Consider the following 22727-nt stretch of genomic DNA (forward strand, 5'->3'; position numbering starts at 1 on the left):
ATTTAAGCATACACGAAGCGCGCTTATTACATTTTCGTAAATTAATTTGAGATAAATGCAAGTATGGACAGAAAATAATCACAAGCTCCGAACATGGTATGCAAAACCTGTATGGAGTTTTACACAGCGGTACATGTCGCGAATAATGAAATGTGATTATCTTCTTTCACATAAGTAGTTTATATTTACATAGATACACATGTCATAAACGTCACATATAATGTACTTTACATGCCATTAGTGCAATCTAGATGGTTTCATAAATATTTTGAATGGTTTGTTGACCATTACGACATGCCGTACTCGAGCACGCCCTGTGAATGCGATCGTGGCAAAATTCGATTTGTTGTGTTTTATCAGCCAAAAATGTTCACAAAAACAAGCAGGGATTGTGACACGTAATGATGAAAATTTCAGGTCCAAGCGCAATAATGACTCGATAGATAGCCTGAAAGCATGGCGCACCGACTGGACGAACAAGCATGCAGGCAGGCACTTGGGCCCAGTCATCTGTGAAATCTCAACGTATCACTGCGAAACGGATCCCGTCCTTCTCTTCAGTTTCTAGTGTATGGTAGAATGCATTCGTTGAATTAATGCATCACTTTTAACGTTACCCGAAAATGTATGAACAAATTTCTTCTCGTGATAGTTGTATTGTGTGTTTTTGAAAATTAGACAAGTGTAGATTACTGATGAGACAAACTTGTTGGTCGTTATCGTTGATCGGATTAGACCAGCTTGCAATCTGAGACTGATGTTAATCACTGTTTCCTATTGCATGGTGAGAATGATATCTCTGTTACAATATCGAACGATAATATATACGCCCATGAAAATAGCAGAAAGTGTGAGAAAGTTGAATAATCAAATATCCGTCTTAGCTTACAGGGCATGTAAAGCAACATATAGATGTCTGTTTGATTGGCATTGTAGTTGGTAAGTAAGGAAATGTACAGCTTTATGAATAAGGGGGCACGGGGGGCCCAGATGTCTAAGGCGCCGCGATTCGCTGTGCAGAGTTGCATCCCTTTGGCACGCCAGAAACGTATGATTTTTGGTTCGAACCCCGGTTTGCCCGATTATGTTTCTAGGTTTGTCAGCACCATACCCGTGCTTGTGGGTTTCACCGAAGTGGTAAACGTCTGAGACCTGCATCACTTCGGGCTTTCGTCCCACATTAAGCTGGCACGCCATGATATAACTGGAATAACTGTTAAAAGCGGTGTTTAACCTCACTCACTCACTCACTTTATGGTGAACAACTTCTGGTTTATTGCATAAAGCGACGTCTGATGTAGATTCTTACACCGTTATCAAGCTGGAGTGACAACAACCAAGTGGTGACAGGTTCATAAGCATGATATGTTGTGATTAGCAGCAGATTAACATTGACAACAACAGGTAATAGATAACAAGGAGCATACAGATAATACAAGGCACCACATTCACAGTTAATCTTATAGGAGTAGTCTATAAGATTACTTGTGACTGTGGTGACTCTTACATTGGTGAAACATCCTGCCCGGTAGATATCCACATCAAATAACATAACACGTCAACGGCCAAAGCAGAGAGCAAATCAGCCCTCAGATTACCAGCAAAAAATCCCTAGCCCTCGAAGTCAGTTTGACAAAGCCCAAATCCTCAGAAACAAACATCAGGATTTAACCAAAAGAAAACTCTCAGAAGCTACAGAAATCCGCCGTCACAAACCTTTGATCAAAAGAGATCAAGGGTATTACATCTCCTCTGCCTATGAAAATCCAGTAAATCGATAGACTGTTTTAATGAGTATCCAATCAGCTTGTCACACCTGTTTAATCCTTACAGAACATCTGGTTTCATTACCCGTGTGCTTCATTACCTGTGTGGTATTCTTACTGTACATCTGGCTTCATTACCCGTGTGCTTCATTACCTGTGTGGTATTCTTACTGTACATCTGGCTTCATTACCCGTGTGCTTCATTACCTGTGTGGTATTCTTACTGTACATCTGGCTTCATTACCCGTGTGCTTCATTACCTGTGTGTTATTCTTACTGTACATTTGGCTTCGTCCACTTGTCTGTAAGCATGATACGCTACTTGTTATCTATTACCTGTTGTTGTCAATGTCAGTCTGCCACTTATCACAATATGTCATGCATATATACATCTTATCACTTGGTTGTCATTCCAGCTTGATAACGGTGTGAGAATCTTTATCGAAACATCTCTATGTGCAATTAACCAGGAGTTGTTATCCATAAAGTTGTATGTTTTCTTACAAAATAAAGAGCACAACCACTGTGATCCTTTGATATATCTGTGACAGTTAGGGCTGCAATGGTTCACCAATACTTCGGTTCGGTTCGATGCTCGATTATTTCCATTCGATTCGATTATTTTCGATTCGATTCATAAGTCTGATAATGTACAATAGTCTTCGCGTTGACATCGAGTCCATGCTTTCTTTTCAAATGGTTTGAAAGATTAGTCGTGTTTCCGGCCTTGTACGTAATGTCCATGTAACAAACTTTACAAGTTGCAGCATCTTTCGACTGTTGCCTAAACCCAAAATGAGCCCAAACCTTAGATTTTAGATGACTTGGGGCTGGTGACAGCACGTCGTCTGCCATGCTTTCAAAGGGAGGTCACTCTAATCTATTTTCGTTTTCAAGTGACAGTCGTCAAAAGTTTCAAACAAATGCATTTGTGGACATTTTCATTTGTCGATATGAACGCAAGTCTTTTAATTTTTTTCGTCAACGAGGTAGGTTATTTTTGTTAATTTTAAATTTATTACAAAAATTGGAATGAACCGAATCGAAATCTAGACATTGTAGATCGAAGATCGAATCGAGACGACAAGTACCGGTTCTCGGTTCACCGAACCGAACCGTTGCAGCCCTTGTGACAGTACAGGCACTGGTTGTAACCATAGCTGCTATTCCACCGCATAGCTCTGTCCGGCTTACGGGCAGAGTCTGTCACAGCCAATAAGACAGCAGGTCAATGTTGGAGATGTTTCAAGGGAATACATGCAATACAAAGGAGAGGTGAAATGGGGTTTAACGTCCCGTCCAAGATTATTGCACTTATGCGATGTGCATACACGTGTGTGTGGCTGCTTGTACTAGTCCGGACGGATGACGATTTATAGTGCTAGCCCACTGAGATATCATGTCGCAGTTTTACATGAATACCCTACTCAGTATACTGACTCCGAACCAACCAGTCCTTGTTTCAGACCCTTAATGCCAAGCGCCAGGCAGGGTAACAACAAGTACCATGTTTTAACATCTTTTGGTGTGACGTGGCTGAGGATTGAACCCTTGACGTGCCTCCCTGTGGGCGGATGCTCTGCCATATAATACTCTATTGTTTGTGGAGCAAACAGTCCCTAGTTCCTCTTATACCTGCCCTGCCTGCTAGGCACCTTGTTTCTTTGCTAGGCACCTTGTTTCTTTGCTAGGCACCTTGTTTCTTTGCTAATAGATGTATGATTTTGCAGTGGGCAAGGAACTCTCAAATGTCTGCTTAATGCACAGTACCCACCTGCTGAGTTTTATTGCAAAACAGGACCCTTTTATATATTTTTTCTTCAAATTGTATTAGAGTAAATTTTATGGCAACTCAGTTTTTGCCGAGTTGTGGGTCATGCTGATCTCTTCATTGTCATTCTGTTACCAGGGCTCCAGATATGGTCTCTAGCCATTGAGTATTTACAAATAAGTTATCATTCACATTGGATAGTGACTTTTGTTGGGTTTTCAATATATGTATACTCCTTTGGGTCCTGTCTATTGTGTGTTTACCTGAGAAGATCAGATTTGAATAGGTCTTCAGCAGCCTATGCGTGTCGTAAGAGGCGACTATGCTTGTCGTAAGAGGCGACTAATAAGATTGGGTGGTCAGACTCCCTGACTTAATTGATGCATGTCATTGTATCCCTATCGTGTACATTGATGATCATGATGTCAATCACTGGATTGTCTGGTCCAGACTCGATTATTTACAGACCAGCATCATATTGCTGGAATATTGCTGAGTGCGGCGTTAACAAACTATTTGGTGTTATTACACCAGCGTCTGGACATATTAGCAATAGAAACTAACAATATTCGTCCTCCTTATAAGTTTCTACACGTCTTTATGATACCTTAACTATTGGGCAGTTTGGCAGGGACCTATGTCTTTGCTGAAATAAATCATTATAAACTATGCATATAAAAGATAATTATTCAAGCATGTGTGTCCCACTAATTTTACGAAACGAGTGTCAGAATTTTAGTATTTCCCGAGTGACAGAGATGGAATACATAAAATCATTATGCCACACATGTGAGTGTAATATTTTCTTTTTCACCTATTATTTCTTAATCATTTTGAGCTCCCCTTTAGAAAAATGCACTGATAAAGACTGCCGTCTCAGAAAACCACAATTGTCGAATGACGTCAACAATCGTCAGCTATGGCATAGTTTCTAGTGTGACATCATTCCAACTTTATGTCACAATGAGATTCAAATGACGACAATGCCATCTGGATGACGTGAACAATACAGTTGTACACGTAAAGTGATATTTGCACTGGTACACATGCAGTTTTTATGAACTCGGTTATTTCTAACCCTGTGGGTAATAAAGCTGGAATATTGTAGAGTGCTGCATAAGCCAATGACAAACCTGTGTGTTCCTGGCAAGTTAGACACGATTTTATGGATAACAACTTCTTTAATACTGTAAAAAAGCGACGTTTCGGTATAGATCCTTATACCGTTGTCAAGCAAGACTGAATGAGGGTACTTACTTACTTACTTTGGAGATTTAACGTGCGCTTTCCGACTGATGCGTATTTCGCACACGGGCCCGGCCAGGCCATTTAATGTGTTTCCGAAAGGGGCGAAGGTGGTCTGTGCAACCCAAGAGGGGGGTTTTAGGGGTTGCTTATATAGAATTTGGGAATTTTGAGATTTGGAATAGATGCCGATGGGATTGGGGAGGAGAACTAAGGGAGCTGGGTATGGTGGATGTTTGTTTGTTTATGTGATTTTGATTTGGTGAGTTATTGTGTTTTTAGATGCGTTTTATTAGTTCCGTTTTGATTAAGAATACGCCTAAGGCCTTGAAGTTTTCTAGTTTATTTTGTGGGTTTAGTATTGCTTCTAGAGTTAGAGCCTTGTTTAGATTGAGGGTGGTTTGTAGTGTGTGCAGTGGATGAGTGCGTGTTCTGGGGTTTCTGGTTGTTTGCAGTGTGGGCAGTTACCTGTAGTGTGTTTTTTAAATTTTTTTAGGTGGTTATTTAGGTTGGTGTGTCCTGTTTGGAGTTTAGTGATTACTTTTTGGTTTGGTTAGTGGTTTGCTGAGCACTTTTTTGATTTGGCTATTTGAGTTTAGATATAGGTTATGCCATTTTTTGGTGATTTTTTGCTTGTTTACACTTTTAATTTCTGATTTTGAGATGGGTAAGTTTAAGCTTATTTCTGGGATTTTGAGGGATAGTTTAGCTGCTTTATCGGCGTTTTCATTACCGTATATTCCTACGTGGGCGGGTATCCACAAGAAGGTTATTTGTTTGCCTGCCTTAGTTAGGTCGTTGGAGCTTTTAAGTATTTGATTTATTAATTTAGGTCGGTTTTTGGTATTTTTGTTTTGGAGGGCTTGCAGTCCACTTAGGGAGTCGGTAAGTATTAGGATTTTTTTGTGGTTTTTGGATTCTTGATTATGGAGGGCTGAGGCCATGCCCATTAGTTCTGCCGTGAATATTGATTGGTTGTTTGGGAGTCGGAAGGATTGTGTGGTTTTAGTTGGTTGTGTGGTATGGACTCCGAAACCTGTGTGTTTGGAGGTCGGATCTGAGGATCCGTCCGTGTAAATGTGACACCAATTTGGCCAATTTTCGTGTATGTATGCTAGTGTGGTAGTTTTAGCTATGTTTGGGTCGGTTTGTTTATTTATTTGGCTAGCTAGTGTTGTGTCTATTTTGGGTATTTTAAGTTTAGGGGTGAAGATATTTGATTGTTTGCAGTTTTGTTTAAGATTTTTAATTTGGTGTTCATTTAGGTAGTTTGTTATTCTTTGGGATATTGGGGTAAGTAAGGGGTGTTTACGAGCTAGAGCTTGGTTTTTGGGGCTGATGTTTTGGTTTATTAAGTTTTGGATGAGAGGGTTTGATTGGGACGCGGCCCAGAAATTTAAGCTTAGCTGTTCCCTGCGTAGACTTAGTGGCATTTCTCCTGTTAAGGCCTGAAGTGAGGTGTAGGAGGTGCCATGTTGGGTGCGTGTAATTAGTTTGAGAGCCTGATATTGTATTGAGTCAAGTTTTTTAGATAGAGAGTTGTTTAGGGTGTTGTATATGGCGCAGCCGTAGTCTAGTTTTGATCTAATTAGTGATATGTAGAGAGAGAGGAGGGTATCTTTGGATGCTCCCCAGTTAGAACCAGTTAGGCATCTTAGGGTGTTTAGGTCTTTACTGCATTTAGTTGTTAGGTTTTGGATGTGAGCATCCCAGGTGAGATGTTCATCGAAAATAAGTCCTAAGAATTTGGTTTGTTTTTGAAATTTGATTGTTTGATTGTTTAGCTGGAGGATTGGGGAGGCAGGTTTCATGTTTTTATGTTTGAATACTATTCCTGTTGTTTTTTCTGAGTTAAGGGAGAAGCCCCATTTGTCAGCCCACTGTTGTATTTTATTAAGAGATTTTTGGAGTAAATTGAATGAGGGACATAGTGCAGAATATATATAGCAAGTGGAGGATTAACAGTAGAGGATTAACAGTAACAACAAGGGCATACATGAGTGGGATAACATAGGTAGGTGTGACAACAAGGATGATGCTATCACAACACGATGGACAGAAAACACATAGCTAGAAGCCAATGGGGCATGAAGCCAATAAACAGGTGATTATTGTTTGATGAGTTCATAGTAGGCGGATGGGATGAAATAGCCTTGATCTCTGTTGATTGTTGGGTTGTGGCGGCGAATGTGGACTGCTTCTGTTAGTTTTCTTTTGGTGAAATCATGGAGGTTGTTGGCGAGGATTTGGACGTTGTCCCAGTTGATGATGTGATTGGGACAGTTGATGATATGGTCCGAGATGGCTGATTTGCTGTCGGATTTGATGGTGGAGGTTTTATGCTCTTTGATTCTAGTGTTGATTGGGCGGGATGTTTCACCTACGTAAGATTGCCCGCAGTTGCAGTCAACTTGTTGTTACTGTTAATCCTCTACTGTTAATCCTCTACTGTTAATCCTCCACTTGCTATATATATTCTGCACTATGTCCCTCATTCAGTCTTGCTTGACAACGGTATAAGGATCTATACCGAAACGTCGCTTTTTTACAGTATTAAAGAAGTTGTTATCCATAAAATTGTGTCTAACTTGTCATCCGCCAACTTCTAAGTAATGCCTATCAAACAAGTTCTCTGTGTTCCTGTTTCAGCTCCAGCCATGCCAGCAGACCGGCGTGCAGCCCTCCAGCTCGGACTGCTGCTGTTGGCAGTCCCTGCCCAATATTTTGTGTCCAAGTTTTTCTCCACCCCAGAAGCTCAACGTAGTCAAAGTGTAAAAATGTAAGTGGACATCATTATCGACACTTATTTAGAGCTTGTCTGCTTAAATGTATGTTTTTGCTCTCCTGAAAGTCAAGTGGGCTTACATCAAGCTCTGTTTGTCCAGCGTCTGCTTCCGTAAACATCTTCTTTTGAGACACATCTTGACCAATAAAGCTGAAACTTTGCATACCGTATTCGACGTAATAAGCGCCCACAGCGTTATTTGCTAATATATTGGCTAGTGAACAATCCCAGTTAGCACCCTTTCCGATTGATCAATGTACACAAGACTTATTCATTCGTGTATAATACTCACTCGTTTGTTATATGCACCCTTAATTATGGGCAGTTAAATTCTCGAAAATATATCTATTGTGTATAATACACACAGATTCTTCTGTTATATCGTTTCAGGCTGTCAACATAAATCACAAAATTTACAATCTTTCAACCCTGTTTTTAATCTCACCAAAATTATATTCTAATAAGAGCCCCCTATTTCTAATTTTGAGAGCGCCCTGGGTGCTTATTACATCGAATACGGTACTTGTTCCAACCGGCGGTGACACCTGAAAATACCTGTGAAGATCCGGGGTAGAATAGGTCTTCAGCAACCCATGCTTGCCGTAACAGGCAACGATGCTTGTTGTAAGAGCGACTAACAGGATCGGGTGGTCAGGCTCGCTGACTTGGTTGATGCATGTCATCAATCCCAATTGCGTTGATCGATGCTCATGATGTCAGTTATTGGATTGTCTGGTCCAGACTCAATTATTTACAGACCAGAGCTGGAATATTGCTGAAGGTGGTGTTAAACAACAAACAATCAAACAAACAAAACAATCAAACAAACAAAACAAGCAAACCTGGAAACTGCAGAATTGTACCTCAGTGGGCCAGCACTAACTGTACAACGAGCGTTAGTTCATACCAGTACACTCCCCATGACAGACAGACAGACATATACCCATCAGGTACAGAGCCTTGTTGCTCTATTTAATAACCTTATTAATAATATATCTTTTAAATGTGTTTTGTTTTAAACAATTACAGTAAACTACTGTTATTACGAACTCACAGGGACCACTAATTTTAGTTTGTTATAACCGCAGTTCGTTATAAGCATATATACAGCAAATTGACAGGATCAAAACAGATTTCTATATACCCATCAGTTCGTTATAAGCGTGTTTGTTATTAATGTAGCTTACAGTTTACTGTACTTCTTTTCAGATTGTTAAGTAATGCCCTTGGCTTCAAGAACAGATACTTATCCTGGAACTCATGGCAAAAATGGTGTTACGAACTTATAGGCAGTTTAAACAAGAAGAAGAATGTGTTGTTCACAGGCCAGGACAACCCACAGGGCGAGTCCCCGGCCGTGGAAGTCTTCAAGTATAGGGACCCTAAAGGCTATTTTTCTCGTAAGTATTCAGTGTTGTGAGAATGTATATTTTTAAAGTTCCTATCTCATATGATGCATCTCTCTCCCTTCTTCAATCCTGGTGTGGAAACGACTTAGAACAAAGTTTCCAACTTCAAAAAACACCTTACCCCAAAACATCCCTATTCATCATCATGGTCACTGCTTGTCCATCGGGCTCACACACCAATCAATCCCGCGTGACCCGACCTCAGCTTGCTTGACCATTTGGTATACCTTCCCCAGCCATTTACTTTCTCAGAGTGTAGAAGCTGGAGTGAGTGAGTGAGTATGGTTTTACGCTGGGGACACCAGAAATGGGCTTCACACATTGTACCCATGTCAGGAATCAAACCCGGGTCTTCAGCGTGACGAGCGAATGCTTTAACCACTAGGCTACCCGACCGCCCCCGTAGAAGCGGGAGTAACTGTGCGTGGATGGTGGGAGGCATACATTGTGTGAGACAGGATAAGTATATACCATATTTGACGTAATAAGCGCCCAGGGCACTCTCAAAATTAAAAAAAGGGGGCTTTTATTAGAATATTAATTTGGCGAAAGATAAATTTCGTCGTTTATGCTGACAGCCTGAAATGTTTTTATACGATATATATTTTTCCAAAATTTAATTGCCCATAATTAAGGGTGCATATAACACATGAGTGCGTATTATACACGAATAAATAAGTCTTGTGTACATTGATCCATCGGAAGGGGTGCTAATTGGGATTGTTCACTAGCCAATATATTAGCAAATATCGCCTGGGGCGCTCGCTTATTATGTCGAATACGGTAAATATAAAATTTATTATAAAGTTGTCAATTGTGAAGATATGATTCATTTGGAAGGGAATTAACCGATTGAGTGTGTTTAGTATAGTATTAGAACAGTGTTTTTTAGCTAACCCTGTTTTTGTCCATGTGGCCTTTTGTCTTTGATCTTTCTGTCTGTCCAATCGAACGAGACTCAGAAACTCTTCTTCCAAACTTCACAATACTTGTGTTTCAGGTAAATCATCTCATCCGTTGTTTCACTTGCAATCCAAATGTTTTCATCACAGCAGGAAACATCTGTCAACATTGTCAAGAAATCCATATTTATCGTTTCTAAAAAATAAGATGTTCCCTCATGTTGTTGCTGTAGCCAAAATACAAATTCATTACACAGTGCACCTAACATCAGTTATTTTATTATTTATTATTTTTAAAAAACTCAAATTAAAAAAGAACACTTCCTACCGACTCATACCTGTTGCAATCTCATTAAAATCAGACCTCAGTTCTCGCTGCCGCTAAACAAAGATCTGAGGACATCCCATTACGGGTCACGTCACACCGACCTTTCATCCGACCAATCAGAGCGTCACTTACCAGATCATAAAAGTGACAGTCGGAATGTGATTTCTAATGATGCAACCACAAAAACTTTAACACAGGGTATTCCGAACGATAGTTACGGGTTAAACGACTGAATCCATACAATCTAGACCATATATTTGCCATTCCAGAATGTTCTTTTGTTCAGGTTTCAAATTTTTAATCGAGAATTTGTCAAAATATGTTTTCGAAGCATAGTCGCCAATTTGAATTTAGTGCCGTAAAGCATGAGAAAGCTGCCTTTTGATTGGTTAATGTCGACTTCTTGTCAGTCTTTCCAATGGTTGGTCAAAATTCGCGCAAGGTCGGTCTGACGTGACCCGTAATGGGATGTCCTCAGATCTTTGTTTAGCGATAGCGAAAACTAAAACCTGATTTTAATGAGATTTTACCTGTTGGGTCCATGTTACCTGAAACACAACCAGTTTTCTATTTGGCCTTAGGGGCACAGCTGGCCCAGTCATCTGAGGAACTGCAGTTTGCTAGGCAGAGTTGTGTCCCTTGGGCTGCCAGAAACCAAGGATCATGGGTTTAAATCCCAGATACGAACTGATTATGTTTCTAAGCCTGTTAACACCATACCCATGTTCGTGGAAACATGCATCACCATGTGTTTGCCGCCTACATGAGGCTGAACTTTCTAAACAGCCAAGCAGCATCAAGGTTTCTAAATTCTTTGTGAGTGGGTGAATGTGCCGCTTTTAGCAATATTCCAGTAATGTCACAACGGGGGACACCAGAAATGGGCTTCACACATTGTACCAATCTCATTAAAATCAGATCTTAGTTCTCGCTACCGCTAAACAAAGATCTGAGGTCATCCCATTTGGGGTCACGTCAGAACAACCTTTCATCCAATCAGAGTGTCGCCTACCAGATCATGAAAGTCGGAATGTGATTTCTCATCATGCAGCCTCGAAAACTTTAAAATGGGGTATTCCGAACGATAGTTACGAGCTTAACGACTGAATCTATACAATCCAGATCATATATTAGCCATTCAAGAATGTTCTTTTAATCAGCAGGTTTCAAATTTTAAGCGAGAATTTGTCAAAATATGTTTCGAAGCGTAGTCGCCAATTTGATATTAGTGCTGTAAAGCATGAGAAAGCTGCCTTCTGTTTGGCTAATGCCGACTTCTTGTCAGTAATTCCATTGGCCGGTCAGAGTTTGCGAAATGTCGGTCTGACGTGACCCGTAATGGGATGTCCTCAGATCTTTGTTTATCGGTAGCGAGAATTAAGATCTGATTTTAAAGAGATTGCACATTGTACCCATGTGGGGAATCGAACCCATGCCTTGTCGTGACAAGCCACCACTTTAACCCCTAGGCTATCCCGCCGCCTCCTGAATTCTCTGTATATTTGAGGGTAGCATTGAGGCAAACACATCTGATTTCTGTACCTCGAAAACTAATATGATCGACTTCCAAATCCAAAAACATAAAGCCATACTATTACATTGTGCTGAATATTTTAGACATCTTGGCGTTTCTGAGCACCATGACGTCTTCACCTAAACATGCTAAAGAAAAGACTTCAATGGCAGTTTACTTTCACTTTGAATGAAATTTCTGAATCAAGATGAAGAAAAATGAAGCGAAATCTTTTCAGAAAGGTGATGTCTGATTCCATCAAGACCCCAGTCATCCTTCTTTTAGACTGGATGGGGCTCAGGGTTCACCTTTGGACAGAGTGGTCGGGTACCTTAGTGGTTAAAGCGTTCGCTCGTCAAGACCCGGGTTCGATTCCCGACATGGGTACAATGTGTGAAGCACATTTCTGGTGTCCCCCAGCCGTGATATTGCTGGAATATTGCCAAAAGCGGCGTAAAACCGTACTCACTCACTCACTCACCTTTGGACAAAATGGTAAAGGACAAAATGGCTACTGTCAAACTCCTTGCCGAGTATATCATAAGATAGATATCGATAAGAATAAGTAGTTGACATCCCCCAGTCACCAGCTTGTTACTGGCAGAGAATGGGGGTAAAGAAGTGTACAGACGATTTGCAATGACTCTAGCCAGGTTCTCCCGCATCTGCAACAGAATGGAGACCCTTCTGAAGGATAGCGCGCCCAGGATAGATTAATGGGAGATCTGGCGGAGTGGAATAGGAACTATTTAGAAGCATTGACGTTGATTGGCTGGTTAGTAAGTTCACCTCATGCTACCTACTACATGTTCAATGGCGGTCAAGTAGTTAAAGTGTTCGCTCCTCACACGCAACACCTGGGTTAGATTCCTCACATGGGTGTGAAGCAGGTGTCCCCTGCTGTGATATTGCTGGAATATTCCTGGAATATTGTTAAAAGCGGCGTAAAACCATACTCATGAATGAATGAATGTGACCCTCTTCATGATCTATGGAGGTAACCTGCATGTTCTATGGAGCTGACCTGCATGTGCTATGGAGGCATCCTCAGACCTTTCTCCAGATCTGTATGGAATCAGAGTAAGAGATCTGATTTTGATAAAATTGGGTTCATATGTCACGGTTATGTGTGTTTTGATACTTCAGAATCTACCGAGCCAAGGAGTCCGCGGCCTGCCAATGTCAAGTACAGAGTGGGACAGGTTATACGACACAAGATCTGGGGCTACAGGGGTATAATAGTAGGCTGGGACCATCAAGCTCGGGTCAGTATATCAGAGTGTGGCGCCATTACTTTTAATTGGCACTCTCTATAATTATTGGGCAAGGTGGGTTAGCCTAGTTTTTAAAGTGTTCACTCCGAGATTTTCGAGGTCATTATTTGACCTATGATGATTTTCTTAAGAGCTGCTCCTTTTTAGATTTTCTCTTGAACTTCGACTAGTGCAAGACAGAAAAAAGGCTTGTTGTCAACCATTTGAAAATGTCTAATAATTTTCGTGCCATTATTACAAGGTTTTATTCAACTTTAAAATTTAACATTTTTAAAGTGAAAAAAGCGCCATTATGTGACCGTGTTCTTGCTGTTTTAAAAGGTTCATAATATGACCAGCGATGTAAGTGTAAGGACCAGCGATGTAAGTGTAAGGACCAGCGTGCCGTTGTACAAAACAACCTTAGCGCTACGACTGTCGTAAGTCTATGTTAAGGTATGGGAGTTGCGATCACCTTACCGCTAAGATCGCTTTGTACAAAGGCACCCAGCGATGTAAGTGTAAGGACCTGTGATGTAAGTGTAAGGACCAGCGATGTAAGTGTAAGGACCTGTAATGTAAGTGTAAGGACCAGTGATGTAAGTGTAAGGACCAGCGATGTAAGTGTAAGGACCTGTGATGTAAGTGTAAGGACCAGCGATGTAAGTGTAAGGACCTGTGATGTAAGTATAAGGACCAGAGTAAGGACTAGCGATGTAAGTGTAAGGACCTGTGATGTAAGTGTAAGGACCAGCGATGTAAGTGTAAGGACCAGCGATGTAAGTGTAAGGACCTGCGATGTAAGTATAAGGACCAGAGTAAGGACTAGCGATGTAAGTGTAAGGACCTGTGATGTAAGTGTAAGGACCAGCGATGTAAGTGTAAGGACCAGAGTAAGGACCAGCGATGTAAGTGTAAGGACCTGTGATGTAAGTGTAAGGACCTGTGATGTAAGTGTAAGGACCAGCGATGTAAGTGTAAGGACCAGCGATGTAAGTGTAAGGACCAGCGATGTAAGTATAAGGACCAGAGTAAGGACTAGCGATGTAAGTGTAAGGACCTGTGATGTAAGTGTAAGGACCAGCGATGTAAGTGTAAGGACCAGAGTAAGGACCAGCGATGTAAGTGTAAGGACCAGCGATGTAAGTGTAAGGACCTGTGATGTAAGTGTAAGGACCAGCGATGTAAGTGTAAGGACCAGAGTAAGGACCAGCGATGTAAGTGTAAGGACCTGTGATGTAAGTGTAAGGACCTGTGATGTAAGTGTAAGGACCAGCGATGTAAGTGTAAGGACCAGCGATGTAAGTGTAAGGACCTGTGATGTAAGTGTAAGGACCAGCGATGTAAGTGTAAGGACCAGAGTAAGGACCAGCGATGTAAGTGTAAGGACCAGCGATGTAAGTGTAAGGACCTGTGATGTAAGTGTAAGGACCAGCGATGTAAGTGTAAGGACCAGAGTAAGGACCAGCGATGTAAGTGTAAGGACCTGTGATGTAAGTGTAAGGACCTGTGATGTAAGTGTAAGGACCAGCGATGTAAGTGTAAGGACCTGTGATGTAAGTGTAAGGACCAGCGATGTAAGTGTAAGGACCAGAGTAAGGACCAGCGATGTAAGTGTAAGGACCAGCGATGTAAGTGTAAGGACCTGTGATGTAAGTGTAAGGACCTGTGATGTAAGTGTTAGGACCAGCGATGTAAGTGTTAGGACCTGTGATGTAAGTGTAAGGACCAGCGATGTAAGTGTAAGGACCAGTGTAAGGACCTGTGATGTAAGTGTAAGGACCTGTGATGTAAATGTAAGGACCTGTGATGTAAGTGTAAGGACCTGTGATGTAAGTGTAAGGATCTGTGATGTAAGTGTAAGGATCTGTGATGTAAGTGTAAGGACCTGTGATGTAAGTGTAAGGACCAGCGATGTAAGTGTAAGGACCAGCGATGTAAGTGTAAGGACCAGTGATGTAAGTGTAAGGACCAGCGATGTAAGTGTAAGGACCAGCGATGTAAGTGTAAGGACCAGTGATGAAAGTGTAAGGACCTGTGATGTAAGTGTAAGGATATTAATTATATTGCTGATGTCTTGAACATGTCTATGTTTTCAGGCTCCAGAGAGTTGGATAAAGCAGATGCATGGGAAGGGGAAAGGGGTGAGTGATGCATGGCAGTATGTTATCCCAAGTGTCCACCTGTTGTGGTACCCAACTACTTGAACTGTCACCTTTCACCAATCTACTGTGAACTTACACCTGAAGATACAACACACAGCACAAGGTTGTGCAGGTTTCAGACGTTTACCACTTCGTTGAAACCCATGAGCACGGGTATGGTGCTGGCAAACCTAGAAATATAAGCAGGATTTGAACCCACAATCATAGGTTTCGCAACGAGTTGGTGGTGCACATGCTTTGCAAATCCTTCAATCGACCGAAATCTGCACGGCAGTTTACGGACCGGATTTTCATTGCGTTGTGCAGCCAAGTCCAGCCAAAATGTAACTCCATAATACCATCCTCGTTCGGCAAGGGTGGAAACTGGACTTTTATAGTCAGTTAACTCTCTTGCCCCGGGAAGATGGTGGAGAGGAAGTGAACATGGATTGGAAGACCTGTGACAGCATCATCAAAATTCATTCCTGTGGATGGGAGGGGGATTAGGTTTGGGGGTTCTGCTGATACTCATGCTGATATCTCACTCCCCCATGAAAATCAGGATTAGAATCGATTTCATGCTTGTCGTCTGAGGTGACAAATGGGATTGGGTGGTCAGGTTCTCTGACTAGGTAGATGCATGTCATCACATCCCAGTTGCGTAGATAGATGCTCATAATGTCAGTCACTGGATTGTGTGATGGATTGTTTACAGACAAAATGACCCCTCAGTCTATGTGGCTTGCACACCAGCTTTGAAGACTGGTTGTAACAGAATGATAAATTGTCTACCAGAAAAGGTGAAATGAAAATGTTATTCGTTTTTAATATGATTTTTGTACAGTCCAAAGCCCAAGGGTTAACCGAGAAATGTTTGAACAGAAACAAAATTTAAATGATGATACAAGATCAATAAATAAATGATTATGTTGAAACACACAGCTTAAGCATGTTTAGGTTTACAATCATGAAAGACAACACAAGTAAGAGGCAGTGACTTTGTTGGAAATGTGCCTCTGTTCACCAAGCAGTGAATGGGTACCCGGTAGGATGAGATGGTATTGTTGTTAACCTTCTAGCGCCTCACAGGCAGCTTGGGTTGTATACTCCCCAGGGAGCTGAGAATGATTCTTGAGTGCACACTGATCCAGTGTCTGCAGTAACAATAGCGCTTTGAGCATGCATCTGAGTGGTGTGGAAATATGCAAATATTAATAGCCTATTATTATTATTATTATTATTATTATCATCATCATCATCATTATTAAGTAACAGGCCACACAATATATGTCAGTGCACTAACGAATCCAGAATTTTTAGTTTCAGTTTCATCTTGTGGTTTCTGCCCTCAGACATAACGTAAGAGATAAATAACTTGCTCTTTAAGTTTTAAGGCAATACTAACTATGAGATGTTTTTTTCTCCAGCACTATCGGACTCAGCCAAACTACTCCATTCTGGTCGACACTCGCGACCGTATTTCACCCCAGACCACATATGTCCCTCAGGAAAACTTAGAAGTTATTGTACATATGCAGGTGAGATCTACAGACTTGCTAGACGTGTTAGATGAGGGGCATTTCAGATTTCCTCTGGGGGCAATGGGGTAACCTAGTTGTTAAACAGTTCGCTTGTCACTCCGAAAACTTGGGTTCAATTCCCCAAATGGGTATAATGTGTGAAGCCCATTTCTGGTTTCCCCCGCCGTGATATTGCTGGAATATTGCTAAAAGCGGCGTAAAACCATACTCACTCACTGGTGTAACCCGCCATGATATTGCTGGAATAATGCTAAATTTGAAGTCAAACCATACTCACTCATTCATATTACCTCTCCGACTGAATCAGATATTGATGCATTGCGATTACGGTATCTGCTGGCCGATGTTTCGATGTGTAACAATGAGAAAAGTCCCTATAATCACCAGCCCTAGGTAATATCTTACTTCTCTGTTTAACAGAAGATATTCATTAGTTTCCATTAGGGCGAGGACGATACACCAACTGTGATCCAATTCGTATCATGATACTTTGTACACGATCCGATACGTATCACAATACTTGCATCTGTGGTGCGTAAGCCATCGTTTTCATGTTGTTTTTCGTAGACAGGATAGTCAAATACCTGTCACACAGACGTTTTGCAGTTGGCAGTGTCAAATATAGCGCAATGGATGAAAATATTTACTTTTTCACTACTAATTAGAGTTTGGTGTAACAGCCATGAATCGATATGTTTTACTTAGTGTGCAACTGTGATCGATAATTGAATTGGTAACTAAAATATCGATGCATCAGTGTATCGTCCCACCTCTAGATTCCATGTGGACCACACAATGATAACAGTTACTTCTCTAGGTCTCCCTCAAACTCCCTAAGATATCTACCAACTGAGGACTTGATAGGCTTGACACTATATAAGGATACTTCCAGGATTCTCAGAGTCCTATCATAAAACTATTGTAATGGTATTATAACTACTGCAACAGTGTCATAATAGTGTTTTTTAACTATCGTGACACTATTGCGATAGTTAAAATGCACCAAATAATCATCCCTTCTGTACATGATCCCAAGGGAGCTGAGAATGTAATTTGAGTGAGTGAGTGAGTTTGATTTTACGCCGCTTTTAGCAATATTCCAGCAATATCACAGCGGGGGACACCAGAAATGGGCTTCACACATTGTACCCATGTCGGGAATCGAACCCGGGTTTTCAGCGTGACGAGCGAACGCTTTAACCACCAGGCTACCCGACCGCCCCGAATGTAATTTGAGTGCTTACTGATCCATTACTGGTGATATATGTGTTGCACTAAGAGCTTACAATGGGGCATGGATACACTCCAACCCATGAAGATCCGGGGTAGAATAGGTCTTCAGCAACCCATGCTTGTCGTAAAAGGCGACTAACAGAATCGGGTTGTCAGGCTCGCTGACTTGGTTGATGCATGTTGTTGTATCCCAATTGCGAGGATTGATGCTCATGTTATCAATCACTGGATTGTCTGTTCCGGACTCGATTATTTACAGACCGCCGTCATATAGCTGGAATATTGCTGAGTGTGGCATAAACAAGAAACAAACAAACCAACAGTGGATACACTGCATTACAAATACATGCATCTATCATATAATGGGAAAGTTTCTCAGCAGGAAAAATCATCAGATAAAAGCAGGGCTAAATACAGTGTGTAGGCCTATTAATAAATATTCACCATCCCAAAACATACTCATGTGATAACCTCTATTTATCATATTTATTCATTTGAATTTTTATTACATATTCAATTCAAATAAAATTAAGGAGCTCCCGATTCTTCATATTACCATAGTTAGTCTGTCATAGTGTGACAGGATGTCACAGTGAGAGATTAACTATAGTAATATGAAAGAATCAGTGGTCCGTAACTTTTTTTTTAGTGGTATGTATTTCAGGTACCGTAATTTCTTGAGTATAGTGCACACTTTTTCAAAAAAAACACTGCTCTGTAGAAGGGGTTATACACGCATTATACACACAATAATGAGTTTTAGTAGAACAAAAAAAAATTCTTTATCTCAAATTTAAAGTTTGTACTAACCAAGGTTAATTCTTATCACCCGTTTGTTTACCAGAATTCTCTGAAGGGGTACGGTGTATTATACTTGGGTACGCACTCTAATCAAGAAAATACTGTATCTAAAATTCTAATATTCTTCTCACTCTCCTTTTCAGGTAATCCATCCAGATATAGACAACTACTTTGAGAACTTTGATGGAGCCCAATATATTGCAAGGCCCTTCCTAAAGGCCATCTATCCCAATGACTAGCTCCTGCTGCCAAACAACCTAAAGTCTCCCAGTGTAACAAGAATGCAAGTTTAATTTCCTGGACTGTAGAAATGTTATTTATGTTTCAACGGGTTGGTACCTTGTAGTATGCAACAGATTTCGAGTATGTCCTGGATTGACATGCTGTAGACACAAGCATTACTTACTGTTGAGATGTGTGGGAGTGAAATAACCTTGGGCGAAGAATTTTGCCGAAACTAGGTCTGTTTGTGAATACAGTAGAACATGGGTATTACGAACCACAAGGGACCAGAGAAATCAGTTCATAATATACGTTGTTCGTTATATACATTTTCGCTCGGAAACGTCCGCCATCTTGGATAAAACAAAACACAATATACGTAATTGCAGCATCGACTTGTATTACCAATGATCACTTCATAGCATTCAGTTAATAACATTTCATAATATTTTCTTAACATTAAATTCATAACATTTTAAAAACCTTGTTTATCAGATATGTATTCAGCATTACACGATTTATATATGGGGAGATGTGTAGTCGGTAATTTTGCTCGGTTTGCTGACTGCATTCGTGAAACTGCAAAGGTTTAATGTTTGTTTTTACAGACAAGATTAGTCCAATTACATGTACAGGGTAAGATTAACATTAAGCAAGTTTAACAAGGTTGAATCGTCACTGCTTATTTTGTTGATTCGCCACGATTGTGTTAATTCGCCGCTGATTGTGTGTAGTCAGTTGTCAGTGACACTTGACACTGAGTTAGATTTCTAAGTTCGCTATACATGTCACTAATAAGTGGTATTTGGTCTTGTCGAGGATCCGATATCAGTTCGCTGTATACATAAGTTCGCTGTAGAGAGTTCGTTATGTACGTAAATTTTGTTTGATAATATATAGGAGAAAAAGAAGGGATTTTGTAACAGTTTGTTGTATCTGTTCAGAGTTCACCCTATCCGTGTTTTTATATCCATGTTCTGCTGTATGTCAATATTAGCTGTATGTTGTTCATATTGAGATGATGCTGATGTGTTGTTGTAGGGGTACAGAAGCTGATTGGGTCACCTGCTTTGCCATTAAAATGTACCCTGGTACAAAATTATGTATTGGGTTGTACCCAGCTTTTCGTTGTATCGTTTTGTACCCAGACCTTATCTATGTGTCCCTCAATTTTGGATAGCCTGTGTCATAAATGTATCCTTGATCAGTTTACGGCATTCAACAACATGGCTGCTACCCTCTCACCAAAATTGCCCAAGAAAATTCTGTGTATTTAAACATAGTTTCACAACGTTTTCATAGGATAAGTTATTGTGATTTTATGCACAGGAGACAATATACACTGTGGCACATGTCTACTGGTTTATTTATTATCAGTTATTTCTAAAAAATGTCTACAGCAAGATAAAATAATATGATATATATTACCTTGCTGCTATACAAGAGTGAGTGAGTGAGTGAGTTGGGTTTAACGCCGCTTTTAACAGTATTCCAGTTATATCGCGGCGTGTCAGCTTAATGTGGGAGGAAAGCCCCAAGTGATGCAGGTCTCTGACGTTTACCACTTCGGTGAAACCCACGAGCACGGGTATGGTGCTGACAAACCTAGAAACATAATCGGGACGAACCGGGATTCGAACCCACAATCATAGGTTTCTGGCGTGCCCAAGGGACGCAACTCTGCACAGCGAATCGCGGCGCCTTAGACGACTGGGCCACCCATGCCCCCGCTGCTATACCAGAACAAAACTACACTTAGATATGGTCTTGGTACAAAAGGATTTGGCAACGAAAATCTTGGTACATCGCGATGTATCATTTTGTACCCAGGCTCCATTACAGAGTGATCAAGGACCCTATTAGCTGTAGTACAGGGCTGTACCCCAATTAACTGTACAGATATGTACCCATGTTGATACAGAAATGTACCCTCGCTGACCTATGCATTGCACAGAAGTGACTGGGCGAGTCAAATAAACATCTTAAACAGGATGCAAAAGCAGTTTTGGTTTCTTTGTAACATGGTAAAGTGTCACATTTTGAGAGAATAGATTGGTGTTAGAATATGTCGACCATGGTGTCAATATGTATGATATGAACTTGAAATTATCAGAACATAATTCTTCGACTCCAGCTTTCATTGATTTACCTGTGGCTTGGCATAATGGAAGTCTGAAGAACTGTTCAATCTCATTAAAATCAGATCTTAGTTTTCGCTACCGCTAAACAAAGATCTGAGGACATCCCATTACGGGTCACGTCAGAACAACCTCTCGCGAACTTTGACCGATCAGTGAAATGACTGACAAGAAATCGACATTAGCCAATCAGAAGGCAGCTTGCTCGAGCTTTTCGACAATAGTTTCAAACTGGCGTCTATGCTTCGAAACATATTTTGACGTATTCTCGGTTAAAAAAATTTAAAACTGACAAAAAGAACATTCTGGAATGGCTTACAGGTGGCCTAGATCGTATGGATATAATCATAAAACCCGTAACTGTCGTTCGGAATACCCTCTGTTAAATATTTCGAGGTTGCATGATCAGAAAACACATTCCGTCTGTCACTTTCATGATCTGGTAAGCGACGCTCTGATTGGTTGGATGAAAGGTCATTCTGACGTGACCCATAATGGGATGTCCTCAGATCTTTGTTTAGCGATAGCGAGAACTAAGATCTGATTTGAATGAGATTGAGGAACTGTTTTCGTTCACCATTAAATTAATCTCATTAAAATCAGATCCCTGTGCATGCTGCTACACTTAGATCTGAGGACATCCCATTACAGGTCACGTCAGACCGACTTTTCATCCAACCAATCAAAGCATCAGGTACGAGATCGCCATGTGTAAGTCTAAAGGTTATTCTCTAATTATGCACTCATAAAGGTTAACAAGGGGTGTTCCGAACAACAGTTATGGGCAGTTCGACTGATTCCGTCAAAATCATCATCTATCTCTCGCTTCAAAGGGATAAATAAGACTTTCCATTGACCATGGGAACCACTGCCATACAGTGTCAGTCCTCTATTAGGCATTCCAGGATTTCCTTTTGTTAAGTTTTCAAATTTGTATCAAGAACTTTGTAGAAATATTTTTCAGGTGTAGTCTGGAGTGGAAGTCACCAGTTTGAAACTGGTGCCGTAAGACTTGAGAAAGCTGCTTTCGGATTGGCCAATGCCGACTTTCTTTCAGTCATTTCATTGGTCAGTCAAAAGTTCATGAAAAATTGTCCTGACGTGTATTGTAATGGGATGTCCTCAGATCTTTGTGTGGTGGAAGTGAGCACTAAGATCTGATTTTAACTAGATTGCCCTTAAATGAAACCGTCAAGTGGCTCCAGTGCTATTCAGTGGCTAGCTTTGGATATATTTCTGTATTATTTTTTTAATTCAAACTTGCTGGGGTAGCTTCCTGGAGTACCCGATGCAACAAGGGCCCCTTCAGCAAAACTGATGGAGTGAAAGTTGGTTGTATCTCAATGGCTGCTGGTGCTGCTGCAGTTTACTGCATGCATTGTGTTATTGATGATGTTTCCAGAGTAGGATGGTGTCCTTGTTCTTCTGTTCTCGATTCTTTATTTGTCTCCAAAGTTGGGAGTGGGTGCTTTTGCATGGGTGTTTCTAGAGTTTCAAATCAATTGAATTTGCAGGGATTCATCTAGGGTTTCAAACTAAGTGCCCTTGCAGGGATTTATCTAGGGTTTCAAACTATGCGCCCTTACAGGTATTTATCTAGGGTCTCAAACTAAGTGCTCTTGCATGGTGTATGTAGGGTTTCAATCTAAGCGCCCTTGCAGCGATTTATGTAGGGT

The 22727-nt window shown here is 40.8% G+C and overlaps 1 protein-coding gene across 3 annotated transcripts; it reads left to right on the forward strand.

Moving 5' to 3' along the window:
- The first annotated feature begins 302 nt into the window (after positions 1-302).
- On the forward strand, positions 303-20905 carry LOC124115666. Of its 3 annotated transcripts, none has more exons than XM_046476728.2 (7): positions 303-625; positions 7432-7561; positions 8777-8967; positions 12866-12984; positions 15072-15116; positions 16544-16654; positions 18835-20905. In XM_046476728.2, the coding sequence occupies exons 2-7, from the start codon at positions 7440-7442 to the stop codon at positions 18928-18930; spliced, it is 684 nt and encodes a 227-aa protein (XP_046332684.1). In that variant the 5' UTR covers positions 303-625; positions 7432-7439; the 3' UTR covers positions 18931-20905. The 3 variants fall into 3 exon arrangements, with proteins under 3 accessions (XP_046332684.1, XP_048239456.1, XP_046332683.1); XM_048383499.1 differs by having other exon boundaries at positions 303-574; XM_046476727.2 differs by having other exon boundaries at positions 303-569.
- Positions 20906-22727: the final 1822 nt, after the last annotated feature.

This window comes from Haliotis rufescens, unplaced genomic scaffold (genome assembly GCF_023055435.1).
Source record: "Haliotis rufescens isolate VD_foot unplaced genomic scaffold, xgHalRufe1.0.p SCAF_49, whole genome shotgun sequence".
NCBI lineage: Eukaryota > Metazoa > Mollusca > Gastropoda > Lepetellida > Haliotidae > Haliotis > Haliotis rufescens.